This window comes from Bos taurus, chromosome 25 (assembly GCF_002263795.3).
Source record: "Bos taurus isolate L1 Dominette 01449 registration number 42190680 breed Hereford chromosome 25, ARS-UCD2.0, whole genome shotgun sequence".
NCBI lineage: Eukaryota > Metazoa > Chordata > Mammalia > Artiodactyla > Bovidae > Bos > Bos taurus.
Window position 1 is genome coordinate 14,438,863 of NC_037352.1, and position 22,588 is coordinate 14,461,450.

The 22,588-nt window shown below is 50.5% G+C and overlaps 1 protein-coding gene across 5 annotated transcripts in view; it reads left to right on the plus strand.

Moving 5' to 3' along the window:
• Window positions 1–22,588, plus strand: part of ABCC1 (ATP binding cassette subfamily C member 1) — a 152,059-nt gene that overhangs the window by 108,709 nt on the left and 20,762 nt on the right. For 2 of the 5 annotated variants that reach the window (XM_024984647.2, XM_024984652.2), the window contains 6 exons: window positions 4,728–4,904; window positions 6,961–7,128; window positions 9,001–9,184; window positions 17,054–17,080; window positions 19,866–19,956; window positions 21,899–22,031. In XM_024984647.2, the coding sequence (XP_024840415.1) occupies window positions 4,728–4,904; window positions 6,961–7,128; window positions 9,001–9,184; window positions 17,054–17,080; window positions 19,866–19,956; window positions 21,899–22,031 (780 nt within the window). 5 annotated transcript variants of the gene reach the window in all.

Genomic DNA, 22,588 nt, shown 5'->3' on the forward strand with positions numbered 1-22,588 from the left:
ACAGAGATGATGGACCAAAAAGTGAGGGTGCTTGAATATTTGGTTTGATGAGGTTGTAGATTTATTCGTGACTGGTTATTTTGCCTTGGTTAGGGAAGGGCTTCCCTCGTGGCTCAGATGGTAAAGAATCTACCTACAATGTGTGTAGACCCCAGGTTCGATCCCTGGGTCAGGAAGATCCCCCGGAGAAGGGAATGGCAACCCTCTCCAATATTCTTGCCTGGAAAATTCCATGGACAGAGGAGCCTGGCGGGCTACAGTCCATAGGGTCATACAGAGTCGAAAATAACTGAGCAACTAACTACAAAAACAAGGAAAGTGCGGGAAATGTATTTAAAATGTTTATTTTGTCTCAGCAGTTTAGTTGGTAGGGCTCATGCATACTGTGGGAATTACCTGTGGGTTCTGCAGTGAGGCTTTGTGACAGTCTGGCCACTTTAAGTTAGGATATTGGAGTCAGCAGTTTGGTTATTTATCTGAGAATGGAGATGAAGAGCTGGGCTCCCTGGGTTTCATTTCCAACCTCATCCTCCTAGCCTCCCTTTATTTAACAGTCTTTGAGAGCTCCCCTTTGCCCTTTTAGTGAAGCTCATACTCCTCACCCCGGAGAAGGGAATGGCAACCCACTCCAGGATTCTTGCCTGAAGAATTCTATGGGCAGAGAAGCCTTGTGGGCTGCAGTCCGTGGGGTCGCAAAGAGTCAGACATGACTGAGCTACTGAACTGATCTGAACTGAACTGAGCAACTAACACACACATACACACACTTGTCACTAGGACCACCAGCCTTGTGTGAGTCCCGTCCCACCCCCCGGCTCCTTCCTGCCTGTCTTCCTCTCACATCATGGTCCCATCACACTGGCCTTCCTGTTGCTCAGACTTGCCAAGTTCCTCTTGATTTTGGACACACACAGCAATCGGCGGCAGCTTGCAGCAAGTAGCAGTGAGCAGCAGCTGGCAGCCAGCTCTTAGTTTCCTGAACGGGGAGTCCTAACCCCCGGACCACAGGAGCCAGCAGTGAGGGCCTGAGTCCCTAGCCCTAGCCCTTGCCCACTTGGTCAAGAACAAATTCAGGAGAGGAGGCAGAAGGTACGAGTAAAGTAAAAAGTTTGTTGAAAAGAAAAGTGCCTGCAAAAAGGTGCGTGGGCAAACTCAGAGAGTTGTGCTTTTCAGAAGTTTAAATCCTTTATAAGGGGGCCGTTTTCCAGGTCTTTGTCTTCCCCTGAGGTGTGCATTAAGAAGAGGTGGCAGGAATACACAGAAGAACTGTACAAAAAAGATCTTCACGACCCAGATAATCACGATGGTGTGATCACTCACCTAGAGCCAGACATCCTGGAATGTGAAGTCAAGTGGGCCTTAAAAAGCATCACTACGAACAAAGCTAGTGGAGGTGATGGAATTCCAGTTGAGCTGTTCCAAATCCTGAAAGATGATGCTGTGAAAGTGTTGCACTCAATATGCCAGCAAATTTGGAAAACTCAGCAGTGGCCACAGGACTGGAAAAGGTCCAGTTTTCATTCCAATCCCAAAGAAAGGCAATGCCAAAGAATGCTCAAACTACCGCACAATTGCACTCATCTCACACGCTAGTAAAGTAATGCTCAAAATTCTCCAAGCCAGGCTTCAGCAATACGTGAACCGTGAACTTCCAGATGTTCAAGCTAGTTTTAGAAAAGGCAGAGGAACCAGAGATCAAATTGCCAACATCCGCTGGATCATGGAAAAAGCAAGAGAGTTCCAGAAAAGCATCTATTTCTGCTTTATTGACTACACCAAAGCCTTTGACTGTGTGGATCACAATAAACTGGAAAATTCTGAAAGAGATGGGAATATCAGACCACCTGACCTGCCTCTTGAGAAACCTGTATGCAGGTCAGGAAGCAACAGTTAGAACTGGACGTGGAACAACAGACTGGTTCCAAATAGGAAAAGGAGTACGTCAAGGCTGTATATTGTCACCCTGCTTACTTAACTTATATGCAGAGTACATCATGAGAAACGCTGGGCTGGATGAAGCACAAGCTGGAATCAAGATTGCCGGGAGAAATATCAATAACCTCAGGTACTCTTGCCTGGAAAATCCCATGGACGGAGGAGCCTGGTGGGCTGCAGTCCATGGGGTCGCTAGGAGTCGGGCACGACTGAGCGACTTCACTTTCACTTTTCACTTTCATGCACTGGAGAAGGAAATGGCAACCCACTCCAGTGTTCTTGCCTGGAGAATCCCAGGGATGGGGGAGCCTGGTGGGCTGCTGTCTCTGGGGTCGCACAGAGTCGGACATGACTGAAGCGACTTAGCAGCAGCAGCAGATATGCAGATGACACCACCCTTATGGCAGAAAGTGAAGAGGAACTCAAAAGCCTCTTGATGAAAGTGAAAGTGGAGAGTGAAAAAGCTGGCTTAAAGCTCAACATTCAGAAAACGAAGATCATGGCATCTGGTCCTATCACTTCATGGGAAATAGATGGGGAAACAGTGGAAACAGTGTCAGACTTTATTTTTTGGGTTCCAAAATCACTGCAGATGGTGACTGCAGCCATGAAATTAAAAGACGCTTACTCCTTGGAAGGAAAGTTATGACCAACCTAGATAGCACATTCAAAAGCAGAGACATTACTTTGCCAACAAAGGTCTGTCTAGTCAAGGCTATGGTTTTTCCAGTGTTCATGTATGGATGTGAGAGTTGGACTGTGAAGAAAGCTGAGCGCCGAAGAATTGATGCTTTTGAACTGTGGTGTTGGATAAGACTCTAGAGAGTCCCTTGGACTGCAAGGAGATCCAACCAGTCCATTCTGAAGGAGATCAGCCCTGGGATTTCTTTGGAAGGAATGAAACTCCAGTACTTTGGCCACCTCATGCGAAGAGTTGACTCATTGGAAAAGACTCTGATGCTGGGAAGGATTGGGGGCAGGAGGAGAAGGGGACAACAGAGGATGAGATGGCTGGATGGCATCACTGACTCAATGGACGTGAGTCTGAGTGAACTCCAGGAGTTGGTGATGGACAGGGAGGCCTGGCGTGCTGCGATTCATGGGGTCATAAAGAGTCGGACACGACTGAGTGACTGAACTGAACTGAACTGAACCTTAGCCAAGATAGATCTCAAAGTGAAGGCTTCTGGAGGAGTAAGACTTATTATGGTCTGGCATTATTCTCTGACTTTTGACCCTAAGGAACCTTCCCATGCATGTGTAGTGTCTCCTTTGTTCCAGAAAAAGGAGGGGAGTGGAGATCCCTTAATCCTTTACCCAAACAGGATTTTGCCTTTCTTTGTCCTGGCCAAGACTATTAAGGATATTTACAAGACAAAGACCTACTATTTACCCTGTTTCTGTTGTTCCATTTTGGTGGGCAAATAGGCTGACTGTAAATGCCTTAACTGGAGCCCACTGCTCTCTTGTCTCAGGAAATGCAAAGAGGAGACTAGTTTTAAGTATCCAACCTGAAGCCCACTTCTTCTTCCCCCATGATATGCAGGCAGAGGCCACGTGTAAATGTCTAACCTGTAGCCTGTCTTTCCCCTTCCTCCCTCTCACGAAGTTCCTCAGACTGAAATGCTCTTTCCTCTTCTCTTTATCAGACCAACTTATTTTCACCTATCAGTCCTTGTTAAAAATATTTTTTTCAGTTACTGAAATACATGAAACAAATGCCCTCCTCGTAGTCTTTGTTCTTATGCCATTCTGACACCTTGTATTATGTGGAAATGTACAGCAACTTTAGAAATGGACAGTTTTTATACAAGATGTCTTTGCTTAAATTTCATCAAGGAAATCTCAAGGGCTCTTTTAATGTTGTCTCAAACTAAGTCTCCCTTTAAAAAAATTTTTTTTTTTAATTGAACTATAGTTGATTTACAATGTTGTGTTAGTTTCTGGTGTGCAGTGAAGTCATTCAGGTAAATGTGTATATATATTCTTTTTCAGATTCTTTTCCAGTATAGGTTAAGTCTTCCTTTTAAAGGACTTTTTTGAAAGTCTCATATTTTTCTCTCTTAGCCTGTACCACAACAATAATCAAATAATTTTTTTTTTTTTTTTTAATTCAGGTACTTCCCATTCTTGGGAACCAGGAGGTTTTGGTTGTTGTTTATTTTAAAATTTATTTTATTTTATTTTAAATATTTTAAAAAATTTCTTAAGTTGATATATAGATGATGTGGGGGCTTCCAGGTGGTGCTAGTGGTAAAGAACCCACCTGCCAATGCGGGAGACATAAGAGACAAGGGTTCGATCCCTGGGTTGGGAAGATCCCCTGGAGGAGGGCATGGCAACCCACTCCAGTATTCTTGCCTGGAGAACCCCATGGACAGAGGAGCCTGGTGAGCTACAGTCCATATGGTTGCAGAGTGTCAGACATGACTGAGGCGACTTAGCACACAGATGGTGTGCAGTATTTTATCAGATATAGGTGTGCAGTGTAGGGGGGCTAGGCATTTCGTTTGCTGCTATTCCGTTAATAGTTATTAAATATGTAACTGTAATCTCATTAACAAGGATTTCAGCTCTCAAACTCTCAATATTGGAGCCAGTGACTGACCTAGAATGGACTCTGACCCCAGCCCTGGTGTCTGTGGTCCTTGGGGCCTTGGTTTCCCTCTTGTTGAAACCATAGATGTGACGAAGGTATCGTGTGAAGTAAGGCCTTCCTGGCAGGGAGTAGGCCGCCGCTATTTTGTTAACCAAGTCTGTCTGTCCTGCCACCTTCTTTGTTTGCCACCTAGGGCTCAGTGGCCTACGTCCCACAGCAGGCCTGGATTCAGAACATTTCTCTCCGAGAAAACATCCTTTTTGGACGCCAGCTACAGGAACGGTATTATAAGGCTGTGGTAGAAGCCTGTGCCCTCCTCCCAGACCTGGAAATCCTGCCCAGTGGGGACCGGACAGAGATTGGTGAGAAGGTCAGTAGACTTGAGCGTGGCCCCTGTATCAGTCAGCTATTGCTGTGCAACAAACGAGCACAAAAATCTCAGTGGCTTATGATGTTAAACACTTTGCTGCTTATGGGTGGGTCAACTGTGACTGGGTGACCCAGGCTAGGCTCTGCTGGGTGGCTCTGCTCCACATTGCAGGCCAGCTAAGCCCAGTTCCAGGCTGTGGGTTGGCTCAGGTCTCCCCAATGGCTTCTTACTAGGGCCTGGGTGAAGGGACAGCAGCTCCCCAGGGGGAAGCTTTTTCAATGGCAGCAGCAGAAGCCCAAGAGAACAACAACAACAACAACAAAATGTGATGTCTTTTAAAGCACACCATCCTTTCTACCCATAAAGCAAGTCACTTGGTTGAACCCAAAGAACCAGAGAGTGCATGTTACTTTTGTGGTCATGTGACTGAAAAGTCCCAAGACCATTGGCACTATACAGGGCACAGGGGTGTCAGTGATTCCAGTGTCCACAGCCCTTTTCAAAACATTATCATTATGTTAATGATAAACATAATAATGCAAGAGCTCACACTTATGGAGTAATCGCTACATGCCAGGCACAGTGCTAAACACTTTATACATATCTTGTCCTTACAGCAAGCCCAGGAGATGGGACTTACTGTTAACCCTGTGTAATGGTGGAGGAAAAGGAGGCACGGAAAGGCCAAGTGACTTCCGGAGCCCCTTCCCATCTCAGGGCCTTTGCACATGCTTTCCCCTCTGCCCGGCTGGCTTGCTCAGTTGCCACCTGGTGGTTAAGTGGTGTGCAAATGGTCTGGAGCCGACTAAAGAGCTTTCTCGTCCTTGTTTTTAGTTATTAATACAAGCCAGTGGCTCAACCAACTTTCCTACTTCGTGAGCTATTTCTTTTATTTGAGTGAAATCTGCAGTTCCTTGGAAAGAAAAACAAAATTATTAGAACTTTTGGGGTTTTCAAGTGGCAAAGAATCCTGAGTGAGAACTGAATTTACAGGCATTGTGTGGAATCCAAGGGCTGGAATGTGGCGGGGCTCAGGAAGGGACTGATTCCTCCTCTGAATTTCATCTCTGCTTTTCTGCGGAGCTTTGTTGTTGTTTTCCAAAATGTGTATATCTGCCACTTGGAGATTCCTCACCCTCCCTGTTTAGGCCCTAGTAACCAATGTGGGGGCTTCCAGGTGGCACTAGTGGAGATGTAAGACACGCTGGTTCCGTCCCTGGGTTGGGAAGACCCCCTAGAGGAGGTCATGGCAGCCCACTCCAGTATTCTTGCCTGGAGAATCCCATGGACAGAGGAGCCTGGTGGGCTACCTTCCATAGAGCTGCACAGAGTTGGACATGACCGAAGTGACTTCTCAGGCACACATGCACCCAGTTTTGGAGGGAGAGGATGTGATTGGCTTAGTTTGGGTCTGATGTCTGCCTGGGGCCAAAAGCTGTGAACTAGAGGAACTCTCAAAATGAGCCTGGCTGCCAGGACCCTGTCTCAGAGCAGGGGCAGGGTGGGCATGTCTTGGGGAGAGGGGCTGGGTGGTTAGCTTCGCAGGTGTCCACTCTGACTCCAGCCAGATATGCAAGTGATGCTGGCTTACCTGCTGCAGGAGAGCCCTGTGGTCCTTGTGCCCTGGTTCAAATTAACAAACTGTGCCCTTCCTGCTGGCTGGCGGGGTGCAGGCTGGATTGTAGCATCCCTGGGGCACAGCCTGCCTTGACCGTGTGGCTTCACCAGTGAGCGAAGCCCCAAGATCACGAGCCTTCCTGTACCCAGCACTGTGTGGTGCCACCAGCCTCACCTTCCTGACCGTGCCCTGCTCAGCAGCACCCGGCGGCTCGGGTTTTCTCTTTGCCGGTTTCACAGTTGAGGCTGAACCTGGAGCCGGGACTTGAACCCACGTTGGCGCAGGCGCGATCTCGCTCCGTTACCGCTGCTCCTTCCGCAGGAGGCAGACGCAGCCCTGTGGGGCCTCAGGCGAGGGGCGATGCATGGTGATCCGCTGCACCCCTCTGCCTGTCTCGGCTTCCCAGAAGGCCCAACTTTCTGCCGTGTTTCTCCGCAGGGTGTGAACCTGTCCGGGGGCCAGAAGCAGCGCGTGAGCCTGGCCCGGGCCGTATACTGCGACTCAGACGTCTACCTCCTCGACGATCCCCTCTCAGCCGTGGACGCCCACGTGGGCAAGCACATCTTTGAAAACGTGATTGGCCCCAAGGGGCTTCTGAAGAACAAGGTACCTGCTGCGGGGGCAGCTTGGGGGCTGGTCCCCGCTCTTTGGTCAGGTCGCGGTGTGTCCCCTTTGGGACCCCTTCGCTTGACTGGACTGGAGAGCATATTTTCAAATCCATCCCTTGGCAGCCTTCTGGGGACAGCCGTCTTGTTCTCATTGCCTCCGCTTGGCAGAAAGAAGCCTTTCTTTATGCTTAAACAATAGGGGTGGTGTCTCCGAGGGAAGTACCCCCCCCACCACCACCATCCCCTGTCCCCAAGGAGCCGGCCCTCCTTTCCCAGCTGAAGTGGCCGTGGGCTGAGGGACAGAGGTTTGAGCAGGAAAACGGCTACTACACCTTAACATGGCAGGAAAGGGTTCCTTTCCTCTTTTCTTCTTTTGAAATTTGTTTGTTTAGGGGAGTTACAGAGGCTCTTCTTCTGCCTCTCCCATTAAAAAGTAAGACATGCCCATGGGAAAAAATGTAGCAAATCAGAAAACCACGAAGGATAAAAACAATTATGCATCGTCCCACTGCGTAGAGATTTTTGTATTTCTTTCAAGTCTTTTTGCTGTGTATATAAGCTTTTTTTGTTTGTTATTTTTGGCTGCACTGGGTCTTCCTTGTTGCCCACACTTTCTTTAGTAGTTGGGGAGGGCCTGGAGCTGGCTGGCTACAGCCTAGTTTCCATATGCGCGCTTCTCATTGTGGTGGCTGCTCTTGCTGTGGAACAGACTCTAGGGCACAAGGGCTTAGTTGTTCCTCACATGTGGGAACTTCCCAGACCAGGAATCAAACCCGTGTCCCCTGCACTGGCAGGTGGATTCTTAACCACTGGGCCATCAGGGAAGTTCTGTATAAGCTTTTTAAATATGATTATCACATCATGCATATATATATATACACATACACACATATAATAAGCATGCCACTTAATCTGTTGTAAGCATTCCCCTGCACCCCATAAGAATTCTGTTTAATTTTTAAATATTAAACACCTGTTTTGGTTGTGAAAGAAATACATGCCCATAGTAACAAAACCAGAGAGTGTATGTAAAGTTAAAAAAAAAAAATTCTCCCTCATCCTGCAGCCCTAGCTGCTCTCGAAAGCAGGGGCCAGCGAATCCAGCCTGCTGCCTGTCTTGTAGGCAGCCCACCAGCCAAGAATGATCTTTACATTTTTAAGTGGTTGGAAAAAAATTCTGAAGACAAATATTTTGTGACATAGGAAAACTGTATTAAAGTTACACATCCGCTTCCATAAATAAAGCTTTACTGGATCATGGCCAGCCCATCTGTTTATGTCTTGTGTATGACCAGAGGGGCCATAAAGCTGAAAATGTTTACCATTAGGCTGTTTTAAGAAAAAGTCTGCCAACTTGTGTAAACGGTTTGATGCACATCCTCCCAGACTTTCAGTTAGATAAAATAGATACCCATGTATAAGCGCTGTAGTCTTTTGGGGGTGGGGCAACTTGAAACACTCAAGTCACAGCATGCACAGTTTTTCGTAGGAGTGTCATTCTTTTATTCATCTACACATGGATGGTTCCTTCCCTGCATCTCCTCCAGATTTTTGTTCAAAACCAACTTCCCCCATCACCCTTATTAAAATTGCAACCCCCCCCCCACCCCCATCTCAGTATCCTTTCCCCTTTGCTTCCACCTGCTCACAATACAGCACACAGCATTTTACTCATATCTGTCTGGACCCTAGAATCTGGAGCAAGGATCATTGTTTCCCTCACTCCTGCCCACCCCGCCCCAGCTCCCAGCCTGCAGATTGCAATGCTTCTGTGTGCCTGCATCCCAGGCGCATGTACAGGTCGGGGGGTAGGGGGAGATTCCTTTTGCGCGCATGCGCTAATGTGGCCGTGTCTCCGCTCTCCCTGCAGACACGGCTCCTGGTCACGCACGCCATCAGCTATCTGCCCCAGATGGATGTCATCATAGTCATGAGTGGCGGCAAGATCTCCGAGATGGGCTCCTACCAGGAGCTATTGGCTCGGGACGGCGCCTTCGCCGAGTTCCTGCGTACCTATGCCAGCGCGGAGCAGGAGCAGGGGCAGCCGGAGGACGGTAGGGTTGTGTGGGCCTTCGGTGTGGGTGGTGCCCGGTCGGCCCCAGGTCTCCCCTGAAAGTTCCCACCAGCTGCCCTGGAAGCTCAGGAGGGCATCAGGTGGGGGGCTAGGCCAGGGCCTCTCAGGAACCATCTGGAAGGACTTTCAGGGCTGAATTGAGAGGGAGTCCCAATACTTTAGAGAGCTGGGTCAGCAGAACAGGACACAAGTCCCGGTACTTTAATGCAATATATCTCTGGGCCTGTGGAGTTACAGGGGTTTCATGACAAAGATGGAGGTAGTGATAATTACAGTCCTCCTGACTCCCAAGAGGCTGTGAGAAGCCAGTGGCACGTTCACCATGTTGTCGATGAGTTGCTCAGTCGTAGCCAACTCCTTGCAACCTCGTGGACTGCAGCACGCCAGGCTTCCCTGTCCCTTGCTGTCTCCCTGAGTTTGCTCACATTCATGCCCATTGAGGCAGTGACACGGGTCATGAGGCCAAACCTGGTGGTTGAGCCTGCAGGTTGGAGGTTGGCAGGACCTGAGTTCCAGTCTCAGCTGCTGCTCTTTCCAGCTGTGTGATGTCTGGCCATTCCTGATGAAGCAGTGAAAAACAGACCCGACCTTCTGGCGCCTGAATGTGCTAGATTACTGGAGCCTTTGGCACAGTGCCAGTGACAGCTGCTGCTATTACTTTTCTTGGGAAGAGTGCCCCCTGATACCCTACGCATGTGGCATCTGGCAGGTTCAGGTAGACCTGCCCGCTTCTCAGCCACCACACCTGCTCTGTCCTCACAAGAGCATGCTCTGAATTCCGGGCTGGGGCCTTCCCCTGTCTTTATTTGAAGCAAACAGGGTGAGGTGTCTAAGAATCCTGTTCTCTCTTATTATGTGTATGTGTGTTAATCACTGGGTTGTGCGTGACTTTGCAATCTCATGGACTGTAGCCCACCAGGCTCCTCTATCCATGGGATTCTCCAGGCAAGAATACTGGAGTGGGTTGCCATTTCCTATTCCAGGGGATCTTCCCTACTCAGGGATTGAACCCAGGTCTCCTGCATTGCAGGCAGTTTCTTTACTGATTGAGCCAGCAGGGAAGCCCCATTCTCTCCTTTAGTTGGTTTGAAATTCAGGGAATCGGTTGGCCTGCGGGCTGCCCTGTATTTATGTCAGATGGGCATCTGGAACGGATCCTCTGCTGGTGCTCCCCCACCCTCCAGGAGCCTTGACCTGCCTTACACAGAGAGGAAAGAAGTCATCTGATGCCTTTTCTGCTTTGATTTCAGCTGTTGCTAAAAAGAGTGGAACTAAAGCGAGATCGCCTGTCCTGCTGTGATCTCCCTCTTCCAGGAACTAATTACAGACTCCCTGGGCCCCTGGGGCGTGTTTGTTACATGCTCAGTCCCCAGGCAGGTCTCAGATAGGCTGTCTCCCACCCCCCACCCCCCTGGTTGGGGCTGCAGGACTGTCCCGTTGCACAACTCCCGTGGGCAGAGTTGTCATCGGGTGTCTGTGATGTGAGGACACGCACATCAGTGAGTGAGTGTTGACTGCTGACCAGGGCTTGTGTCCCTGACAGGGGTCATCACGTTGGCTCACTCACTCCTCACAGCTTCTCATGAAGGAGGGAAGATGGTGGTGCCCGGTCCACTGGGGAGGAAACTGAGGCTTACAAGAAGCTCGTCCCGGGATTTCCCTGGCACTGCAGTGGTTAGTACTCTGTACTTCCACTGCAGGGGGCTCGGGTTCAGTCCCTGATTGGGAAACTAAGATCGCACTTGCCAAGTGGTGTGGCTAAACTAAAAGATTAAAACAAAAACGGGGTCTTGTCCCTCATGTGCCAGGGGCAGGCGGATCCCTGTCTCTGTGAATGCGGCTGAGCACTAAGAGAGCTATTTGCCATTCACTGATTTAGTCATTCAGTTGGTGTTCACCGAGCACTCAGTCATGTGTTTAGCACTCGGTTGTTCTCCTAGGGCTACTGTAATGAGAGTCCCCCTAGCTTAAACAATGGGAGTGTGTTGTCTCACAGCCCTGGAGCCTGGATGTCTGAGATCAAGGTGGCGGCCTCCTGAGGGCCATGAGGGTGCCATGCCTGTCCCCCAGCATCTCGTGGTTGCTGGCGCTCTGTGGCATTCCTTGGCTTGCAGGAGCATCAGCCAGTTCCGCTTTCCTCTTCACATGGTGTTCTTTTTGTGTGCGTCTGTCTCCAGATCTCCCCTTCTTATGAGGCACCAATTATATAGCATTAGGGTCCATCCTCAGGAGCTCATGTGAACAGTTAACATCCAGAGACCATGGCTGCACGTGCAGTTACATTCCTAGGTACTGGAGGTCAGAACTTCAATGTATGAATTTAGTTGGTGGGGGATGTAGTTTGGCCCTTAAACTAGTAGCGTTCTAGATTTGGGGGAGACAGAAGTGAGCAAGATCCAGGCAAGTCCTGCCCTCACAGAGCTCAGAGTCTAGTGGGAGAGAAAGGCAGCAGTCAGCCAATGGAAATGGTTCTGTGCAGCATTAAGTGCTGTGAAGGAGAGCACGTTGGGCAAGGGGCTGGAGAGTTTGGGGGTTCAGGCACCTCGGGCAGCGTGGTCGGGGTTCCCTCTGTGGGGAGCAGTGTTCTGACGCAGGTGACAGCACAGGCCTCAGCCCGGCATGAGCTCAGTCTGTTCAAGGAACAGGGAAGAGGCCAGTGTGGCCACACCATGGTGGGCAAGGGCTAAGGGTGGGAGATGAGGCTGGCGAGGGGTTTACCCGTCCCGGTCTTTCAGCGTGAGGAGTTTGGGGTTTGTTCTCATTGCAGTTGGGAAGCCAATGAATGTCAGGGGGGGAGGGCCCACAGCCTGATTGCACAGCTTCATTCCTCTGGGTGAGAGTTTGCTGGAGTCCTTGTGGTTTGGGGTTTTGTTGTTTTTTTTAAATGTGAGCCATTTTTTTTTAAGTCTTTATTGACTTTGTTACAGTGTTGCTTCTGTTTCCTGTTTTGGTTTTTTGGCCCTAAGGCATGTAGGTTCTTAGCTCCCAAGCAGGGATGGAACCTGTACCCCTAGCATTAGAAGCAAAGTGTTAACCACTGGACCACCAGGGAAGTCCCCCTGGTGCTGCTGCTGCTGCTAAGTCACTTTAGTCGTGTCTGACTCTGTGCGACCCCATAGACGGCAGCCCACCAGGCTCTGCCATCCCTGGGATTCTCCAGGCAAGAACACTGGAGTGGGTGGCCATTTCCTTCTCCAGTTCATGAATGTGAAAAGTGAAAGTGAAGTCGGTCAGTCGTGTCCGACTCTCAGTGGTTTTTAATAAGGCCTTTATTGAGATATAATTCACACATCATATGATTCAGTGAGTTTTAGAAATACTCCAGTATTTTATTTGTGCAGCCATCACCAAAATGAATTTCAGAACAGTCTCACCCCCTCGAGGAAACCTCACATCCATTGGCAGCCACTCCCCACTTCCTCCCCGCCCTCTAAGTCCTAGGCAACCACTTAATCTGCTTTTTTTCCTTCTGATTTTTGAGTTGTAATTGCTTCTGATTTGTAATTTACAAAGAGCACTGTGTAAATCTGAGGCATGGGATTTGACTTAGTACATCCTGAAATGTGACCATAAGAAGTTTAGTGTACATCCATCATTTCATAAAGATGCAAAAGTAAAGAAACAGAAAAATAATTTTTTTTTCTATGATGAGATCTCTTAGTAATTACTAAGCAGTTTTAATTATATTAATGATGTACATTATATTTCTAGCTCTTACTTATTTTATAACTGGCAGTTAGTGCCTCTTAGGAGAAGGCAATGGCACCCCACTCCAGTACTCTTGCCTGGAAAATCCCATGGACGGAGCAGCCTAGTGGGCTGCCGTCTATGGGGTCGCACAGAGTCGGACATGACTGAAGCGACTTAGCAGTGCCTCTTGACTACCGTCATCCAGTTCTTGCTCCCCCCACCATCTCTGGTGACTACAAATCTGGTCTTTGTTTCTATTTTGTTTTTAAAGCATAACTTACCTACAACACTGTGTTAGTTCCCAGTGTACAATATAGTGATTTGGTATTTCTATATGTCACAGTGGGCCTCACACAGATCTCCTTTCTGTGTAGATTTGTCTTACTCTGAACATTTCTGTATGAACAGAATTCTTTTGTGACTGGCTTCTCTCACTTAGCATGACGTTTCTGAGGTCCGTCTGTGGAAGCTTGCATCAGCACTTCATTTCTTCTGATTGTTGAATCATATTCCATGGTGTAGACACACCACATTTTATTTATCCATTCAACGGCTCATGAGCACTTGAGCTGTTTCCAGTTTTGGGCTGTTATGAATAGTGCTGCTGCGAACCCTAGAGGTTTTAAAAGAAAAGTATTTTCTTTCGCCAGCATGAGATAGCCAGCTCTCCCTCTTAGTATTTAAACGCCCAATCGAATGAGTTTCTACATGTCTATGCTCCTGTGGTCAGAAAGTTCTGCTGTAAGTATAAGCAGCTCTCCTCTTGCTACAGAGTCTCCTTTCTTGGATTGTCTCTTAGCCCAAGTCAAGCCAAGGTCACACAAAGCATGGTAGCAATTTTGAAATAACTTACATTTCCCGCATCTGCTTGGTGGGCTATATTTAGGCAAAAATAACGCTCTGTGGATTATCTCAGTTTTTTTCCCCAGAATGAATTCCCTCTCTTCTCCCCATTCTATCCAGGTGAGTAATTATGGATTATCTCAGTTTTTTCCTCAGAATGAATTCTCTCTCTTCTCCCCATTCTATCCAGGTGAGCAAGGACAGTCCTTGCACCCTGTTGGCCACAGAAGGGATTTCTTTTTCCCCCTTCTCTTCGTCCCCAGCCACACACATATCCAAAGCAGATTATGCGGAACATGGGATGCTGCCAATTAAAAAATTTTTTGTGTGTGCACGTCAGCATTTAATTTTGGTGGTAAAAATACCATCCAGCGCCCCTGCACCGCTGTGGGGTCATTTCCCCAATTTAGCCACTCAGCACCCTGCAGGGCAGGTCACAAAGGTCCTCTGGGTCTAAAATAATTTGCTCTCTCCCCCCACCGTCTTTTCGCCTCTCTGGAGGGACCCTGGCGATAAGGCCTGGCGTCAGGGTCCAGTCTTGCTCAGCTGTGGCCAGTGCCAGTGACCTTGGATTTGTCTGAAACACATTTTTGGCTTCTTCTAAAGGGAAATTTTTGTTTCCGTGTTGGATTAATCACGTCTTTTGCAGAACACCCAGGCTGGAGGGCGAATGTTTGGTTTGGGGGGAATTCTGTCTCTCAGATGGAGAATGGGAGCTAGGCTTGGGATGGGGGTGGGGTCGGGAGCGGGGGGTCGGGGGGCGGCTACTGACTCCCTCCCTGGCAATATGCCTTATCCTGTTTCTAGGAGACTTTCTATTTGTTGGCAAAGAGATTGACAAAGTGGTTCATTAACCTTTGTACCTGGAAGGTATAGAACATTTTTATTTACTCTGGTGACTTTATTAGGAACCTAAAACCTAGAATGGCAGTTTGCAAACATTTGTGCCTCCTGGGGACACTTGGCAATGTCTGCAGATGTGTTTGGTTGTCATAACGAGGGAGGGGGGCACCCCTGGCATCTTATCAGGAGAGACCAAGGATGCTGCTAAACACTCTGCCATGCACAGGGCAGCCCCCTCTGCCCTGCCCCTGCCACCCCCCAGGAGCAGAGAATCACCCCGCTACGATGTCAGTGGTGCCGAGGGTGTGGAAGCCGCTCTGCTTTGACTTCTTTCTGCCCAGGCTCTTCCTTTGTTATCTTGGGAGAAAGACCTTGACTCCAGCAATGTGACCGCTTTTCAAAACCTTATTCCAGTCTTATTCTCTCAACCTTGTCACTCAGTCGTTTTCCCCTCTTTTCCGTATTTTTGCTGAACTTTTTTTAACCTGATTATAAAATCAATATGTGCTGCTTGTAGACCACGGCGAACGCTAGAAAAGCTCCAAGAAGCAGCAAAAAGAACGTGCTTCAGCTCTCCCACCGCCACGAGGGGAGCTGCCCTGGCGTTTGGCCTGTTTCCCACCTGTCGTTTTCGTTTAGGACCCTTTTCCTCGGGTGCGTTTTTGTCGCCAGTTTTCCTGCCCCTCTTTTTTGTTTCTTTTCTTCACACTAGGTCCCAGGTGCCTCCCCTTGCTGCAAAAGTCAGTCGTAAGCTCCGAACAGCAGCTGGAGAGCCCGTCAGACTGACGGCTCATTCCTCCCCTCTGTCCTCAGCGTCCATGTTTCTTCCCCTTTTGAGTCTGAAGAACTTGCAGGGCTGAGGCGGGAGGCTCGGGCCGGGTGATGCAGCCAGTCGATTCCGTTTTTGGTCAGAAACCCGGCATTGCCTGTAGAGCAGTGACTTGAATTCTTCCCTCAAGGGGGAAGCTTGCCTGCTGGCTCTTGCCCAGGCAGAGTTCCAGAACCTTCTTGAGAATAAACAGCGAGCCTGCGAGGTGCCAGCCTTGAGGATGAGCGGCCAGCCGAACACACGGCCCAGGCAGCGCTTGTGTGGTTCAAGGGCCAGGAGGTGCCTGGTTACCAGCATCACAGCCCCGTCCCCTGGTGCTCGGAAGCCCTCAAGGGAGAGCCCGTTGGGTTATAAGTCTTATGTCTTTGCTTCTGGATTATTTTACGTGATCCTCCCTCTCCCAACTCCCCCACCCCCGCACCATTCATATTTTCTCCTTACCTGGCTTTCTGTTTCTCTGTAGCATTTAATGCTGCCTCACGGTAAATTCTGGATCTGCTACCTTATAGTCTCTTTCTCTCGCTTGGAATCCAAGCTCTGTGAGGGCTTTTGGTCACCTCTGTGTCCCCAAGACTGAGAACAGTGCCTGGCACATCACAGATACACAGAGAGTGTGTTTAAATAAGTGAATGAATGAGTTACATCTTTATTATTTAAGGCATGTCCTGCGTAATGGTTGGACAATAACACAGCTGTGTGTATACCCCAGATTGGGAACAACTGTGAGCTGATTTTACACATTTCTCTCAGGGCTGGTTCAGAAACCAGCTTTGTGGACTTGGGCTATGACATGGCATCACTGTGTCTGATACGGTGCCTCTTGCGGCATTGGAAGGTCATCTCTGCTTGTTCACGTGGCCATTCATTTGTTAATCTGTCCGTTTGCTTCTCTGCTGTGTGCCACAGGGACATCTGGTACTTGAGCTACCGTGTGGAATGGTGCCCCATGGATTGTGCAGTGCACATCCTGTGCAACCCCACATGGCCATCAGATGCACAAAGTGCTGGGGATAGAGTGGTAGATAAGACCTTGGAAAGCGTTGGAGACAAATGCTAAGTAATCAAGGGCATCACGGTGCTAAACATGTGAAGGAGGTGAGCCTGGGGAGTTGGAAGGACCCTGAGATGGGTCCCTGTCCTAGCCTGGGAAGGTCCAAGATGATATCTGAGCTGAGTCACCACCCCTTCCCCCTTCTCTCTACGTGGAACTGGCTCAGAGCAAGGTGCTCGTGCCCTTGAAGAAGCAAAGACTGTGGACTGGCTAGGGGCCTGTGCCACCTCCTGGCTGGCACGCCTGCCCTTCACACTGTAATACTTTCTCTCTCTCTCCCTCTGCTGCCTGGAAAACAGGCGTGAAGACAGAAGGTCAGTCTGCATTTTTCTAGCTTGTCTTACGTTTGAACACTTACAGCTTTTAGAGAAGGGAGCCGGCCCCAGGCAGTACTGTTCTTGTCAGGGATACACCCAGATCACGTGGGACGGGGAAACCGAGGCGCAAATGCAACAGGTCCCTTAGCTGTCCTTGCCCCTCACCTTTAAGGAAAAACATTCATCCACCCTCTCTGGGCATTTAAATGGGGGTCTCACGGGGAGGGTTCTTTTGCCTTGGTTCTTAACACTTTCTTGGGTCTTGTGAATTCCTAGGCATCAACGTGGTGGATGAGGAGGAAGGTCAGTGACAGCGGGTTGGAGTTGGCTGTGCCTGCAGCGCGAGGCTGCACATGACTTGTCTTGCTGCTGCATGCCTGAGGAGGGGCCCTTGAATGTCTGCATTTCCATCCCTTTCCGTCATTCATCTAGCATTTATTGGGCACCTACTGTGTGCCAGCTTTGTGGTTGTCACTTGGGGATACAGATAGAATCTCCCCATCTCTCATTGGTCAACTGAGTGACCTTGGCTAAGCTGTACTGTTGCAGGTCAGATGACCACAGCCAGCGAGCCTTGAAAGAGATCCTGGTTTTGAAATGCCCAGCACCCAGTAGGTAGAAGATGCATGGTAACAGTTTGGTTATTACGATCCCACCCACACCTCCTGGGCATGATTAAGACCCAAGCACAGGGTGATGAGCCCTTCATGGAGTAGCTGCAGGTGCCAGGGGTGCCCAGAGGTGGCATGTCTTCTAGAAGAACTTGAGCGGGAAAGGCTGCCCAGTCTTCCTCTAGTGACAGAAAGGCATGAGCTGGCCCCAGAGCAGACCCATGCCTCCTGCCTTCCAGAGCCAGCAGTGTGTGGCTGGGGGTTCACACCGAGGCCCCTTTTGACAGCGACTGAAACTGATTTTGGCCACTTAAACAAGGGTGTTTACCAGAAAGATTCCAAGTAGCAAAAGGAAATCAAAAGCAGACAGCAGAAATCAAAGGCAAAAGTGGACGATCAAGACTTGGGCATTGGGAGCTCTGGATGTGAGACTCCTTTGGGGACAGAGCAGTTGTGCAGATCTTTGGTCCTTGTGGGGCCACCACTCAAGTCCTCTGGGGGAGGGGTCCTGATGGACTGACCTTCGGCAGGTTCCCCCTTGGCTGGGAAGCCTGGGCATCCTGGGAGACAGGTCTGGGAGACTGGGGAAGTGGGCAAGTCCCCTGCAAAGAACAGGACGATGCAGCGCACACATTCCCTTTCTCCTCCTGGGACTCACGGTCCCTCCCTTGCAGACGAAGGTTTTCCAGCTGCCCCAGTTGGTGTATCGCCAGTGGGCTAATAGGGTTTTGATGAAGAGGCCACCATGGAGACCACTGTAAGGACCTCCACTGCCTGTGAAGCAGGAAGGGGGGGAGGCTCAGGTTTCCAGAGGGCGCCTGGGCAGCTGGGCAGGATGGGGCTCTCTGAAGCTGAAGTACCTGCTGAAAGACGGGGGTCTCTGGGAGTGTTGTAAAGCACCCCCACCCCCGCACAGCGGAAGACAGTCAAGGTCAGGCTTGGGCCCCAGTGCTTTGCATGTGTGTGTGCTCTGTCTGCAGGCCGCTGCATGGGAAGTCCTGCCTGTTATCACTCTTCGTTTTCATTTGTTTTAGTTTTAATTTTTTCCCAATTAAAAAAAAGATGCTGATTTTAAAGGAAACATTTAAAGCAGTGATTCTCAGTCGTGGATGTGCCCCAGATTTATCTATGGGACAGGTTTAAAAATGCACATAACAGTAAGCACCATGTCCTCTCTTCCATTCACCAAGCGCGGTGTCATTTCTTCCTCCTGCTCATGGGGGCTGGTGCTGCTGTTCCTCCCATTCTGCAGATGTGGAAAGTGAGGCCCAGAGAGGTTCATTGCTTCCCCAGTTCACACAGCTAAGAGGTGAGCGAGCACTTCCCACGCATCCCAGCCCCCTGACTGCTCGCAGCGTGGGGTTGGCCTCCCTGGCAGAGTCGGTGCAGGGACCAGGGCCGGCCCCAGGGGATGATTCACGCACGGCCAAGATTGAGAATCACCGGCTCAGGGCCCCCCATCAGCCCAGGAACGACCCCCAGCCCTGCTTCCTTGCCATCCTCTGTCACTTCCCATGGTTGTTGCCTGAGAGAGTCACTCTTTCTGGATTCTGCTTTAATTCATGTCGCATCAGCATGTTGGCGGGTTCGCTGCCGGCTGTGTATTCATACCCTTTCATAACTTCTCTCCTGCATCCTCTGCCTGGGTCAGCCCTTCGGAGTCCTACGTTACGTTCTCTCTCCTGCTCTCTGTCTCCCGGCACCAAAGAGTGAGGAAGTCAGTGCAGAGTGGGCGGTAATAAACATATCCCTGACTTGTCAGAAGATTAAAGGAGATAATGTATTTCAGCAGAGTGCAGCGGCTGACACTGAATAAATGTCAGTGAGCCAGTCAGTCCGCTGTCTCTAAGGTGACAGGGATCAGTGTTAATGCTGGGCGGATACTTCCTGGCATTGGAGCAGATATCCGGCTGGTGTGCCCATGGTGCCTGTATCAGTTGTTGAAATAGTTCCGTTTTACTGGGAGAACAGCCACTGCCCCAGCAGTCCCAGGTAACCCCTTACCCCGATCTTCAGGACCTCCCCTTGATCCTGCAACCAATGGGTTAACCGCTTGTCTGGGGGCGCTTGAGACTCCAGTGTCTGATGCCCTTGTCCATAGGAGTTGTTATTTGGGGTTTCACCCCTGTCTGGGATGCTTGGGGACCAGAAAAGTGTGTCCTTTCCCCTGCATGGTTCATTTGTATCCTGACCCCATGAGCCAGGCTGCACACAGCCAAGAGACCATCAGCAGAACTGGATTTTGCTGGTCGCTGCTGGCACAGGGTACTTACTCAGGACTCTTGAGATGGTTGCAAAACACCATCCCTATCCCCAAGAGAGCTGGCCAGCCGGGAAGCCTGTCTGTGGCCGCTGCAAAGCAGATTTTGCCTTCTGAGCTTCCTGGCGGCCAGGTTGTCTGCCATCTCCCCACACGGTGACAGGTGTTGGTGTCCAGCCCTTGAAATCACCATCCGCCCCCTCCTCCTTTCTGCCAGGCTTAGCAGGTGTCGGCGGTCCAGGGAAGGAGGTGAAACAGATGGAGAACGGCATGCTGGTGACAGACACTGCAGGGAAGCAAATGCAGAGGTGAGGCGGAGCAGGCCGGGGGACCCTGTGGATTTTCCCGGCACCACGTGTCTCCCCCTGCCAGCGGGGAGGGAGGAGGAACAGGGTGTCCGCAGCAAGGCTCACCGCCAAAAAAAAAAGCCTTTAGCTTCTGATTCCCCGGCCCCCCCCCACCCCGAATCCTGGCGGAACCTCACTTCCCAGAGAGCAGAGGCCCAAAGGGGAAGCCTCGTTGTGCTCCTGCCAGGGGGCATGGCTCACACAGGCCTCACGGTTGGATTTAACCATCCGTCTGCACTTCTGACACTCAAGGTCCCTACATGGCGTGGCTCTTTGCTCAAGTCACTCAGCAGGGCCTGGAATGTTGAGGCTATAAGAACCAATAGCCAATTCAAAATAGTCACAGTAACAATAACAGCTGCATTTTATGTGCCATTAGGAGCCAGGTGCAGTGCCAAGTCCTGTATAGTCCATAAACCTGGAGGTAGTTTCTCTCATCTTCCCATTTTACAGGTGGGCAGACTGAGAGCTGTCCACAGGCCATACAGCCAGAGAGAAGCCAGGCTTGACTATTTGAACCCGAGTTCAGCCTCTGAGCCAGTGCTCCTAAGTTTTGTGCTTTGGTGCTTTAAAGAAGGTTGCTTTTGGTCAGATCATAGGGTAATTGGAGGAGCGGCATTGACCTGTCGGTGTCTTGGTTTCCTCCATTGTCGAATGGGGTCTTTGGTGCCCCTGCCGTGTAGGATTGTAGGAAGGCCTCTGTGATATGGCATGTGGGCACTTAGAACCGTGCCGCCTGCCTTCGGCGCTCAGTAAATGCCGCTCAGTTATTATTTAGGTGAGCTGGAGCTGTCTGGGGTTACTTCTTTTGGGGTGGGGGATTTCACAGACATGGGCTAGGAAGAAAATGAGCTTGAGCGTCTGTGCCCCTCAGAACCCTGCCCACAGTCCCCTCCTGGGCCCAGCTGTGTGTTGTACACGGCACACTTCCTTCTCTGCTGGGGCAACAGTCAGGGTGTGAGCTCGGCGTGTGCGTGCAGCACTCATAACAGTGCCTCGCCTGGAGCATGCGGGGGGCTGAAGGGGCACTGCCCTGTTCTGTGCAGGCGGCTAGCATAAGGTAAGAATTGGCTGAGATGGGGCAGGCGCCTGCAGGCAGTCCTGGGATGTTGGAGCAGGTGACCACAGGACACTTGATGTAGCACACCGTGGGTGGACGGAGCAGAAACACACAGAAACTGGGTATTCAGTTTTCTATTGCTATGTAACAAGTGATCACAAGCTTAGTGGTTTGTCATCTCAGTTACTATGGGTTGGGGTGTCTGGGCACAGCTTAGCTGGCTCCTCTGCTCAGGGTCCCTCAAAAGCTGTACCCCAGGCATCAGCCAGGCTGGGGTCTCAGCTGAAGGCTCGTCTGGGGAAGGATCCTCTTCCAAACGCACGAGGCTTCTGGCAGGACGTGGTTCCTCAGTCCTAACTGGCCGCATCCTGGAGGACCCCTCCGTCCCCGGCTCGCTGGGCCTCTCCCGCCTCCACACTCACCGCATCGGGGCAGACAGACAAACGAAGAAGGCAGTAGAGTTGACTACAAGATGGAAGTTGTACGCCATCCCTTTGCTCATGTGGATTTGAGCCGTGTGCACATGCAGACACATATGAACATATACACCCCACGTCGTCCCGCGAGCACACACTTCCCCAGGGAGGAAAGCTCTCTGGGTGATGGTCTGTCATGATCCTCATAAAGCTGATGAGCATGGGGTGGGGATGGAGAGGAGATGCTTTTGGAATAAAATCTGCCTAAAGGAATAGTTCTCCCATGGGACCCTGGGACCAGACCCCTCCCGTCTATGAGTCTCCTCTACATAATCAGGAGCGTGAACGAGGCCTGGTGCTTAGGGCAGGGGCACCGACCCTGCCCAGGGCCTTCATCTGGGGGACACAGTGTGCCTTGCTTCCCCAGGCAGCTCAGCAGCTCCTCCTCCTACAGCAGAGATGTGAGCCAGCATCACACCAGCACCGCTGAGCTGCGGAAGCCCGGGCCCACGGAGGAGACCTGGAAGCTCGTGGAGGCAGACAAGGCTCAGACGGGGCAGGTGAGGACGGCGGTCAGGTCGCTGTGCGTCTGCAGGGGCTGGGCCCTGGGCGGGGTGCTGTGGTCATCTTGGCTTACGTCTTCCTCCCCAGGAGGCTTGAAAAGGTACTGTTTTAAGCGCTGGAAACCAGGGTGGAGGGCCAAGGTGACTTGCCACAGGTCACGGCTGGTGAGCAACGGAGCTGGGATGTGAACCCAACACTCAGACTCCAGGGTTGGCATCTGTAGTCTCTGCCTGCCTGACCGCTGCCTCCTTTGAGCAGCTGGGGCCTTGGTGGCCATAGATGACGTGATGCCTTGAATCCAGGCTGCAGCCTCACAGGGGTCAGCTGTGTGTGGGTTGGTTTCAAGTCATCACAGACGCAGCCCTGAAGAACATTAATTGTGTCATCAGAAAAGATTATCTTTCACTTCTTTTTATTTTCTATTTTTGCCCTTATTACAGGCAGATCTTGTTTGATGGCACTTGGCTTTGTTGCACTTCACAAATGCTGTTTTTTACAAATTGAAGGTGTGTGGCAGTCTTGTGTTGAACATCAGTGCCATTTTCCCAGCAGC